The 12,449-nt window shown below is 35.2% G+C and overlaps 2 protein-coding genes across 2 annotated transcripts; one reads left to right on the top strand and one right to left on the bottom strand.

Annotated features, from left to right (window-relative positions):
- The first annotated feature begins 7,031 nt into the window (after positions 1-7,031).
- On the top strand, positions 7,032-9,910 carry LOC111517355 (uncharacterized). Its single transcript, XM_023173487.2, has 3 exons — positions 7,032-7,249; positions 7,301-7,524; positions 9,676-9,910. The coding sequence occupies exons 1-3, from the start codon at positions 7,144-7,146 to the stop codon at positions 9,871-9,873; spliced, it is 528 nt and encodes a 175-aa protein (XP_023029255.2). The 5' UTR covers positions 7,032-7,143; the 3' UTR covers positions 9,874-9,910.
- Blos2 (biogenesis of lysosome-related organelles complex 1 subunit 2) lies at positions 9,896-12,231 on the bottom strand. Its single transcript, XM_023173488.2, has 3 exons — positions 11,996-12,231; positions 11,606-11,848; positions 9,896-10,114 (listed from the first exon to the last, which is right to left on the bottom strand). The coding sequence occupies exons 1-3, from the start codon at positions 12,036-12,038 to the stop codon at positions 9,978-9,980; spliced, it is 423 nt and encodes a 140-aa protein (XP_023029256.1). The 5' UTR covers positions 12,039-12,231; the 3' UTR covers positions 9,896-9,977.
- Positions 12,232-12,449: the final 218 nt, after the last annotated feature.

The following is a 12,449-nucleotide window of genomic DNA, read 5'->3' as shown; positions in this document are numbered from 1 at the left end:
CAGTTTTTATGACCAAGTTTGGTCTACAATTAGTGATTTTATATACCGGAAGTACCAAACTCAATTCAAGAAACTTAGGGCACTAACACAGAAACAACAACATATAATACACAGCGAATCAGTCGAACCAGATATCCAGTTCACCGAAAAAATCATTAACTTGACCAAAGTAGAATTTAACAAAGAGGAAATTTCAACAATGTCCAAAGGGCCGAAATATACACCAACAATAATTAATAAAAATAGTTTGGATACGTTGATAACAGATACAGCTATTGCATTGAAACAGACAGATAATAGAGATATAGGGGCATACAATAGAAATGAAGTAATTCAGAACCATCCATTCTCTTATCAAACAGTAGAGAAACAGGCACAATAAAAACTATAAAACAAAAAATAAGAAATAATGATCTTGTTTTCATGAAAGCTGATAAATCGAATGACATCGTTTCCTTGAACGAGAAACATGTTCAGAAAATTGAGTCAGTCATCAAGAAAGGCCCAACGAAAAATGGTCAAAATGAACTGAAAAATTTTCTCTTAGTGACTGAAATCATTTTCACGGAATCAGAGAAACAGAGAATCACCAACATGAACCCCTCTTGCCCTAAACTATATGGCCTGATAAAAACACGTAAAGAGGATAACCCCATAAGACCGGTAGTTTCGTATATAAATAGTCCGGTAAAAGAACTAGGAATACGTCTTAACAAGTTACGAATTTCGTCCCACCTTACAGCATTAAAAATTCACTGATTTTAGTAGAAAACATAAGGAACCAAACCACGCCACATAATTCAATTTTAGTTTCATTCGATGTAAAGAGTATGTTCTCCAACATACCTACTGTACAACGAGTGTAAGCCCCTCATTTTAGACATATTAGATCAGGCCGAAGTAGACATATTCATTTTTGGTACAGATATGTAGACGATATTCTCGCCTGTTTCAGAGGTACTACACGACAGCTAAACCAATTTATGACATTCATGAATAATCTCAATAGCAACATTCAGTTTACACTCGAAACAGAGATAGAGAAACAGATAAATTTCTTAGACCTAACCCGTTGTCACACAATTAGAATAAATTTGAGTTCAATGTTTTCAGAAAACCTAGCTATACAGACATTACCATCCCAAGCGATTCTTTCCATCCAGACAGTCATAAATTAGCAGCATACAATTCAATGTTGCACAGAGCATTCTCACTGCCTTTGTCTGCTAACAATCACTCTAGGGAAATTGATATAATTACGCAGATAGGTCATAATAATGGTTTCAACGCAGATACTATCCAGAAATTAGTCAGGAAACAAAGTCGGAAATTCACTTACAGATTAATATACCCTCAGGTCAAACAACCAGAAATCAAGAAATGGGTAACGCTAACATATTTTGGAAAAAGAATAGAGATAATTGCGGGTTTTTTCAGAAAAAACAATGTGGAAGTGACATTCAGACCAACCACATGCCAGGTTATCTCATTTCCTTTTCAATGCCAAAGATAAGGTGGACAAGTTGGAGAAATCTGGAGTTTATAAGCTTAAGTGTCCGGAGTGTAATAGTGTTTATGTAGGACAATGTGGCCGAAATTTGCAAAAACGATATGCCGAACAGCATATTGTGAACGCAATAATCAAGCACCAGCATTACCCAGATTGTCTGAAACATGCGGTGGTAGTGCCCGTTCCGAAACCAGGAAAAATCAAAACACGTATTGATAGCTACCGACCGATCTCGCTTCTCAGTTCGGTCGCGAAGGTTATTGATAAAATCATCCTAAGCAGACTTCTCCGCCTGGAAAATAGGATGAAACTCATCCCCGAGGAGCAATTCGGGTTCCGGCGAGGTCGAAATACGACATCGCAACTGGTCCGGGTTGTTCACGGGGTGAGGGAGTCCTTCAACCAGGGGAAGAATACAGTTATGGTCCTGTTAGATGTCAAGAAAGCATTCGATAAAGTTTGGATAGAAGGGTTTATCGCCAAAATGTGGTCGGCAGGCATGCCTTTATTCGTGATTAGGATTCTAGAATCCTACTTGAGCAACCGAACTTTTCGTGTAAGAGTGGACCAAACCACATCTGCAAATTATTCAATCAAAGCAGGTGTCCCGCAGGGGTCCTGTTTGTCACCGCACTTATATTGATTATATACGCATGACTTCCCTATGTTCTCGAGGACGAAGGTGGGTATTTTCGCGGATGACACCGCGATTTACGCGCACTCTTTCTCGAGCGAGGTGGCGAAGCAGCAGCTTCAGATCCACCTCGATAGGCTAGTCGTGCCGTATTTCGAACAAAATAAAATCGAAATAAATCCCGATAAAACTGAACTCGTAAACTTCACGAGGAAATTCACGAATGTGAAAATCTTCAAGAAGTTGCGAGTTAAGGATAAGTGCATTGACGAGCAGAAGAGTGCGAGATATCTGGGAGTGATCCTGGACAAGCGCCTGAACTTCCAGGAACACTTGAGTATGGCGATCCAACGAGCAGGTGCGGCGATAAAACGCACGTATCCGCTCATTGCACGGAACTCTAAGCTCAGTGTTGACAACAAGTTGCTTATTTATAAACAAATAATTAGGCCGGCTATGATGTACGCGAGTCCTGTGTTCTGCAGTCTCAAGAAGTCCCCTTTAATGAGACTCGAGAGAATGCAGAATAAGGTGCTCCGTATTTGCACTAACAGTGACAGATACATTTCATTGAACAATCTGTTAGATCTGGCAGAAGTGGAGTCAGTCACCGACCATATCAGGAGACTGGCTCAGAAATTCTTCAAGTTCTTTCTACCGAAGAGCCCGCTGACGAGGGACGTCACGGCAGTTAGAAGCTATCATGAACAGCGCCGTAAGCACGGGCTAGTCTATGAAGAACTGGAGATATACCGTGAACGGCGCGAATGCGATCGCGCTTAGTTCATGGAAAAATTGGATAAGAGTATTCACGCACACATGATGACGTGATAGCAGAAATACTCTTACCTGGTTTTTTAATGAACTTTTTCCAGGGGGATATCGACAACTGCTACCAACAAACAGACGAATGATTCTCTGAGAAGTACCGAAACGCGACAGAATGACAACTTCCGCGTAAGCCTCGGCAGGAAGCGGAAAACTATATATGAGGCTGATATAAGGCGTTTTTGAGTGGAGAGCCAACCGCCAACACCAGCGGGGGCGTCTCCCACTGTCCCATCGGGGGACTGTGTGGAGGCGCTTTTCTCTTCCGTGCGGAATTCTTGAGAGCGCAAATGTATCGGGGTCTTTTCCTGCCACTCCCTCTACCCCATTCACTACCCATCCCAATCCTTACCACTGTCCCACTCCATTGGGGAAACCCTTGTGTACATTTTGTATATTTGTATATATATTTTTTATTGTATATATTTTATAAACACCACAAAAAAAATACCTTAAAATTGTATGGAGAATAGTTAATAAAAAACATTTTGATTTTGATTTTGATTTTGATTTGAAAGGTCCTTCAGACTAGGAAAAAATGATTCGACGTTTTCAAACCATTCCTTGGCATGCAACCACAAGTTTCCAAACCTAAACGATACAGAAATTTTGCACTATGCAAGGAAGGGTTACAAACTCAATTATTTACAATCCTTGGAAATTCACAAGCATAAACATTGCGGGTGCAACCTGTTAAATGATCAAATCGATTTAGTTTACTCGCCGGTTTTTACTTTCACTTATCCCCGCCAAACGGTCATCTCCCGCTGGTTTAGTGGGAGATGACCGTTTGGGGGAGTTGGCTTGATGTTGGGTTTCCATATGTTGCGTATCTCTACGCTAGCTTGACTGAATACGTTGTTGGACAACATGTATGTGGCTTCTTTGAATTTCCTCCTAAACCAATGTTCCTCTCTGTGTATAATCTCAGCTTGGGGCCACTCGATGTTATGTTGATGGGTCCATACATGCTCTTCTATTCCTGATTTGCCAACTCTCGCCAAACGGTCATCTCCCACTAAGCCAGTGAAGCAGGAAATGGAAAGCGGGGATAAGTGGAAGTACTCGATAATTACCCATAAATAGTCATATCTCGGAAGAATCAGTCCAGTCATCACCCGAAGACGATTGTGGATACTAACAATCGAAACGTAGTGAAGTAACCTGGCTTGGAATCTATTTACGTTTTAATTTTATTTTTTGTCCAATTGCTCTATGTTTACTTGTATTCTAATTCACTACTATTTCATTTCAGGTTTTTTTGCTTAATATAATTGTTATTTATTCATTTTCAATTCTTCTTTTTCGGTCGGTAGCCAGGCGGTTCGACATGGGTGCTTTGTTCACTCACTCGAATCGACTGACGTGTTGATCCGTGGTTCAAGCCCCAGTCTGAACGATCGATTTTCACTTGCTATCGTCCAACCCGTGTTAGGAATCACACGTTAAAAGGTAAGACCTCGTTAAACCTTGGCCCGCCACAAGTTTCGACTTGTGAGGGGAGCGATAGCTGGTTAACGGAAAAACAGATTTTTTTTTAGTTTTTTTCAGGGATTTCAAATCATTTTATATAATATCAGACAATGGACGTCCGAACTAATGAAATTCATCATGAAACATTGTCAATCACCTTCAAACAATTAATTATCTTGTTTGGCGTCCAGACGATTTCAATGATACCACTTTCAGAGAAATCGAACAATCGAAAGCGGAAACCGGAAGTGGTTTTATCTTGACGGATTCGAAACCTTTGTGGCAGAAGGAATTTGAATTCATTATTTGATAATCGAATTTTTCGTTATATTTTTTCTCAACAAGCTTTTGATTTTATTTTTCAAAGTTAGTACCTACTATCTGATTTGACAAGTAACAGCTGACAAGTGACATGTCTTCATTTTTTCGAAATTGAAATTGATTGACTTGACAGATGACAAATGACAAGTGTCATAACTCCAAATCTCAAAGTAATAAATAAGACATAGAGTTGTCATGCCTGTACGGTGCCTATACCAATACAATACATGTGTTTTGAAACAGGTGTCGTAGTATCCTTTTCTGTACAACTTCATTAAAGGCGGGGGGTGGCGGGTAATGAGGAGTTATGGAGAGTTTGTTTACATTTGAAGTAAGTTGGACCATAATACAGTGGCGGTTGGTTTATTTGTTTATTATATGTTTACAAAATAAATGATTTCAGGTGAAAACGTATTCTGTTCAAATATTTCCTACAGGAAATTTGATTTATTATTCAATAATGATTATGGAAATGAAGCCAGTTTTTCTACCACCTACTAGATTTTTATTTATGTATGGCTTTATAATAAAGCGCGTGGTTTACTGGGTTAAAATTAAATTATTCCAAATGAACTAAGTCATAACAATGATAAATGTTAATTTCAAAAGTAATGAACTTTGCTTCATAACATCAGATGAAGAAATTTGTGATTTATTCTCAGATTTGATAAACAAGCGGTACGGTTTGTGAGGTCCGATATAAAGAATTTCCGATTAGAAATCATGAATATTCATAATTACGATTGAGGTTTGATATTATTATGTGATTTCATTGAAAATTGGTATTTAAGGGTCCGGCATTATGTTTTTTTCAATAATTCATGCTGACGAATTCTATAATTACGAAAAATCATTAATGTAAATTAAAAAAACTGTATTCAAAAATGGAAAATATGTTTTTCATATGTGTGCCATAAGTCATATCCATTCTGTGATCAACGGATTAAAAATCGTTCTGCTCAATGTTCAGTTTGTATACTAAATGGTTATTCTTGTGCAACCGGTGTTATATATGTTTTTGCTCACTTAATAACTAACTTACGTCACACAAAGAATATTATCTCCGTTTTGGTTTTCCTTTCTTTGTACGAGGCTTTCGAGTTGCATACAGACAATATTCAATAAGAAATGACGGTTGTCATTTTTCAAACCTCTTTTTGGTTGGGATATGTCAAATAATGAAATAATGTAAACCTAGTTTCAAAAACTTCATTTAAAAAAATAAGATCAAAAAAACTATCATAACAAACATCAAAAATATCCCCTTTCATAATGTTGGTCCACAAAGAACCCTAGATACCAATTTTAAATAATCACAGAATAAAATCAAACCTCAATCGTAATTATAAATATTCGTGATTTCTAATCGAAAATTCTTTATATCGGACCTCACAAACCGTACCGCTTGTTTATCAAATCTGAGAATAAATCACAAATTTTTTCATCTGATTTTATAAAGTAACGTTCATTACTTTTGAAATTAACATTTATCATTGTTATGAATTAGTTCATTTGAAATAATTTAATTTTAACCCAGTAAACCACGCGCTTTATTATAAAACTATACATAAATGAAAATATAGTAGGTGGTAGAAAAACTGGCCCCAATTCCATAATCATTTATAATATATCAGATTTTCCGTAGGAACTATTCGAACAGGATTCATTTTCACCTGAAATGATTCATTTTATAAATATATAATATCCCTCCGGTTATCAACTTAACCGACCGCCACTGTTTTATGGTCCAACCGTAAACAAAACACAGTTATGCTGCCTTCAATGTAAGGATGGAAAAGGCCTCTCTATTGTCTTTTGTTACTCTGAGATTCAAATATGCTTACGCATCAAAGTTTCCGCGTCCTGCGCACTCGCCGTATTACTCATGACAATCATGATTATTCCATACGATATGACGTAATTTTCCTTTCCAAGGAGGCTCTCAACAGAAATGAATTCTGAAACATTCAATAACTGTTGACTTAATCATTATCAATTTTCTGTTTACTGGTATTTTAAGTCTTCATCCGCTGGATTCTGATAACATACAAACCAATACTCCATTTCATTATTACCTAATAGGTAATATTCGTGAATTATGAATGACGAGTATTATCTGTTTCACATACACTTTTCAACATATAAAATTTCCCAATAACTACGCTGCCAAAACACATACGAATCATGACGTTTACGTTTATACACACTTGAATTTTTTTGGGAAACACCCAAAATGGAAATTGTTACTTTCAAAATAAGGTGAATTGATAGTGACAAAACTTGTCAAAAAAATATCATCAGTCAGCCTTTTTCAAAATGTCAAGTTATTTTCATTAATGATTCCAATTAAATCCATAATATTGTTTGTAGACTCGTAATGGGAAATGTTTTATTTTCCGAACTCTTTGATCATGAAAGTAACCCTTCAAGTGAAGAAAGCATCATCAACTTATCTGATAACTGCATCAAAATGCTCGTTAAAGGTAGGAAAATTGACGATTTTTCAAAGTGTCGTTCATAAATATTGTTTTCAGGTGTGAGCAATGAAAAATCGGAACCTCCAGCAGACAATACAGACACCACCACCACAGAAGACGTTGAAGAACGGCCAGATGACGAATGGATGAAGAAGCTTAAGGTGATGGATGATGTACACTCGAACACCAATGGCTTAACGTTACCTGCAGTAAACGAACTTTTGGATAAAGTAGAATCACAGGTTGACAAGATTAGGCCACAAGTTTGTTCCACATTTCTGGTAAAAAATAATTTTGATAATTTCGTTTCATTTCATTTGAATGTAAAGTCATCGCCTTTTCAATTATTTTTTTTTTCATTAACACGCTTTTATCATTAGCTTCACCTGTATGTATGTTTGTTTGTTTGTTTGTAGCTTTTCTTTTCATTTCATATTTATTCCCGTTTGAATGCTCGAGATTTGTATTCGACAGAATTATCGACATTATTGCTCGATCTATTCGCAGGCAGATGGCGCGTAACCTCCTTGACATAATTCGAACTCACTTTACATGTATTTTTTCATTTGAAAAAAGTATGTTTTTTATCAACAGACGCGCCTGCTGCCTTATTTGGGCTTGGTAGCTAATTTTCAGGCTCCCTCTCTGGAATCGGAATATATCAATGGTCATTTTTCTAAACAATATACGGCTGATTGATCCCAAAGTTTAGATAAAATAAATACCTACCTATAGTTCAAAAAAACTGAAAAACGCACTTTTATAGCATACCAAACTAAAAAATTAAAAATAAATATATTTTAAAAAACTAAAAAACACGCTTTTGAAGAACATCGAACTAAAAAATTGAAAATATTTTTTACATAAGTTTAAAACAATAACGAACGAAAAATATTAGTATTATTGTGGAAAGAGCGTGAGTGCTCTGTGCCATATTTTTTGTATATCAAGCGCCCGTCGCTTTTTTTAGTTTTTTTAAACTATATTTATTTGGTCTTGTCTTCAATGCATTTGAAGGGAGGTATTTAAAGAATGATTTAGTTTGCTATTCATGTTGTCTTGGCTTGGCAAAACTGGATATTTAGCCAGAGGGCTCACCATTATTATGTCAATTCTCAATATTTTCTACACTCAATTTCCGCGGCCCATGCTCACCAGGACGAAAAGGTACAGGAGCTGAATTGTATTTTTCCAGATGAAAGGAACGATACGTTATATCGCGCCAGGATATATTGATATCCAACAATATTTACTCCAGATCTTCATTAAAATATTAAACTTGTCACCAAACACATGCTTCAATATCTGATGTTGGAGTGACTAAATGAAAAAAGAGGGGAGTGTGTTGTCTCCTGAAAAGTAATAGGTATCTATATGGAATTTCTAGTCTTTTATTTGTCATTGATGTACGGTTGGAGACATTTTGAATCCCCTGAAAACACCATCGTTAATGGTAAACGAATCCAAGAAAGAATCATCTTTGGTTTCTAGTATGGAGTGCTATTTTTGTGAGAGCTGGAGAGCCACGCACAAAAACGATTCGGTAACACTGAAGTTTAATAAATGTTCATGACAATCGCATTCCAATGGCCTTAAAAATATAAAGCAGAGAAGTCGAGACTCTGAATGCTTCCAATTGCATCATTCCAAAGTTTTTTTCAATGTTTCAGAATTGATAGTTGTGTCAGAATTCGTTTAATAGGACACTTGCAAAAAGTAATAGATAAGGTAAGGAATATATGAGAGCACTATGGATCCGTTACCTGACAAACTGTTAGGTATTATCTATAAGGGGTCGTTAAAACTGTCATTATTTTTTCGACTATTGTGAAAGTGGCCTTTGCGTCTTTGTTCAACTCACAAGCAAAACTTATATTGAAAATTATTGAGTGTAAAAGACAGACTTAAAAAATTAGTTATCACAAAACCTGTAATTTTGTTCTATGCCAACTAAATCACACAGTTTACAATATTGCGAGTGATCTCAGTAAATTCAAAATATTGAACAAAAAAGAACTACGATAGAAACAAATTCCTAGTCAGTGAAGAGTTCAGAAATCCACAGTACCAAATTTTGCACTTTTTGTTGTGTTCAGAAAACAGCCATTCCGCCTGACCAAAGATCAAAGCATTGCTTCAAGGTTCAACAGAATTCACAAACTACATTTTGTAAGAAGTCTTCGTTTTGAAGAATGGGGAATGGACTCTCCCGGACCGTTTTTCCGTATGCGTATAATCTATGGCGATCTAAATCCAACACACACCACTTTCGCAAAGGTATCCCTCGCAGAGACTTGCAAGTGACTTGAGTGGCAGATGATGAATCAAATTTGTAATTTCCCAACAATGAACTTCCGAATCACCACCATTCCAAACGATCTCATTTATACCTAAGCCAATCAAGACTGAAAATTAATACAACTAAATTTCAGCTTTTGTTGTGCCTGAAAAAGAACGAAAATTGTATGATAAAGTGCAAAAAACTGATGGACGAATTCATCGACTGTGTGGACAAATCCAGAATAGAAATAGTGAAGGAAAAAATAGAAGCGGAAACCAAAAATAATATGAGTTCAGGGGCGTTGACCAATGAACTCACAAAAGAATCAGATTCGCTGGAAATATTGTAGTATTTTTTATCAAAATAAACTGTTTTTTGTTCACAAATTTCATTTTATTTCGTATATGTACACTAATTAACAATATCAAATCCAACAAGAACAAAGTCTTCAATTCAACGATTTTCCAAATTCTTGAACTTGGCTTCCAATCGTTTTGAATAAGAATCTAATTTGTATGCAGCTTGTTCCAATTTCACCACGCTATCTTCTATTTGTTCTATTTGTTGTAGAAGTGGAATTAATGAATTATCTGAAAACAATAAAAACCATCAATGCTGAGTAGGGTTTATAAAAAAGCTACCCCAAAATACATTTACAGTAATCAGCTTTAATACAGGTATATTCATGTATTCAAATGATGCTAAAAATATGAAAATTCCCGATTTTCTTTATATTGATAGATAAGAAAGCCAAAATGTTTCTTCACAAAAATTGATCTTTCTTGAAAAATATTTCTGTTTTGATAAGCGAAATTCCAATGGATGCTTCTTATGAGCAGAAGTGTCTCCAAAGTCATGAAGTTTTTCCAAAAAGATGCCAATAGGGAAATGAAGTCTAGGGTTTTTCTTTCCTTAGAAATTTTCCCTATTGAATGAAAGAAAATTAAATTTTTGGAAAATATGAAAACTTTTCTAATAACAGTACTTTCAAATAACTTTCTTTCATAAACAATTTTCTATACTTATTTTTTTTTTTTGAAATTTTTCTAATCATAGCAAAAATAGATATTCAATATAGTTAAGTACTAGGTACTATATTAACAGAATGTGCAGTGCTTGTGCATCTCATAAAAAAATATTTCAATGAAAATATCGAACTAGTATTCTCACAATGGTAATATGTAATTGAAATTTTTTTTGAATATATACTAGATTGGAAGCGGGTCTCTTATCAGATATCACTCAATCTATTTTCAACATCTCACCTTGAGAATGTGCACTAATGTCAAGTGTCATATATTATACCCACAGGTTTATCCTTCTGTGGGAACTATATTCATGTCGTTATCTAAGATTATTGTATATTTCAAATTGAATGGCAAATAAATATTATTATTAATAGTTCTATATTCAGATCGTGACTAGTTAAGAATAGATCATACCTAGGTATCTACGTCCAATTTTGTATCAAAAAAGTCCATCATTGTCAGTTAGAGTCAGTTACAAGGTTATTTATTACTAGCAGTGATCTTACATTGAAAATAAGTATGCATAGATTTTCTAGTAGAAATTATTCTTTTACTACGATGATAAACTCTGGTGGCTCAAGGATTTTAAGATGGATTCATACAAGCCAACTTTACTGATAACTGATTCAACTTAGATCTGTCAAATTGAGTTATGAAATTGAGCATTCATGGAAAAACTTGTAAAGATGTGAGGATATACACACGTTTCAAATTGCCTTTGACATTTTTGACAACTCGTTTGAAGATTGAAGGACTTCAAAGACAGGATTTATTAGTTTGCAAAGTAATACGTTGTTTTGAAATATTACGAAAATGAGAAGCTTGATCAGTTTAAATCCTTGATATCTGACAAAAATATGATCAAGGGCAACCAAACCGTTGTATAGTATACTGTTTTAGAATTATAAAGAAATGTTAAAATATGTCGTAATTTATAATTGATAAATTATGAATGCACAACGCTCCCATCATTCAATCTCTCAAATAACCAGTTAATTGCATAAATCCTCCTTTGGAGTATATGTATTTATATTTATGAACCTTGGATCTTACATTTCTCATTTAATTCACACATACTCTTCTTGACATTCACCGCTAACCGTTTCATATCAGAATATTTGGTTATAACAGTTTGATTCATATTCTCTAGAAGCCTGTAATCATCTAATGTTGAAGTCAGTTCGCCATAAAGGTATTCAGATGTTTTACTGAACATCCTATTGGCCAGCTGGCTTAAGTTGGGATCATGGGGGTCCAAAGCCTCAAAGCTCGAAGTTGAAGTAGAAAGTGTTGGCCCTACAAAATCACAAATTGCACGGTTCATATGTATTGCCCTATAAAATGAAAATCAAAGTGCCCAAGAATTTCAATACATAGTACTCGTAGTAGTGAATTGGGCTTAGGAAAAATATTTCATAACATTTTTGTCTTTCTCTGTAGTACCTCTTCTAGGAGAATCTGAAACTTCTTGCTCTTCTTCAGCCATATTTAAATGAGTTATAAACTATTATTTCTCAATATTGCATTGAATAAAATCTATACACTCAACTTTACTAGTAAAACTGAGTTCAGTAAATCTATAACAGATAATATTTATGATAAACAAACTACAATAACAAAAACACAACTTAGATATCAGGTTATATCCAGTGGCGCTACAGAAGTTCTCTTGAGAGTTTAGGGTTTAGGGAAGTTCTTAAATTCAACATAAAATTTCTAATGAATTGTTTCAACCAATAGAACTGCACTAACGTTTCAATTGGTCCAATACATCGGATCAATCGGTGGACTTAAGAACTCATATTGATAGCAGATCAGACACTGAAAATTGTGCACGTCTTTTGATTGTCTGTACTCATACAAATTGAGTGATATTTTGAATTATACGCACGTGCTG

The sequence above is a fragment of the Leptinotarsa decemlineata genome, unplaced genomic scaffold, assembly GCF_025532065.1.
Source record: "Leptinotarsa decemlineata unplaced genomic scaffold, Ldec_3_MD MMD2_P_RNA_scaffold_5, whole genome shotgun sequence".
NCBI classification, from domain to species: Eukaryota; Metazoa; Arthropoda; class Insecta; order Coleoptera; family Chrysomelidae; genus Leptinotarsa; species Leptinotarsa decemlineata.
Note: the sequence above shows the minus strand (reverse complement) of the source record. Positions and strands in the feature narration are given on the sequence as shown.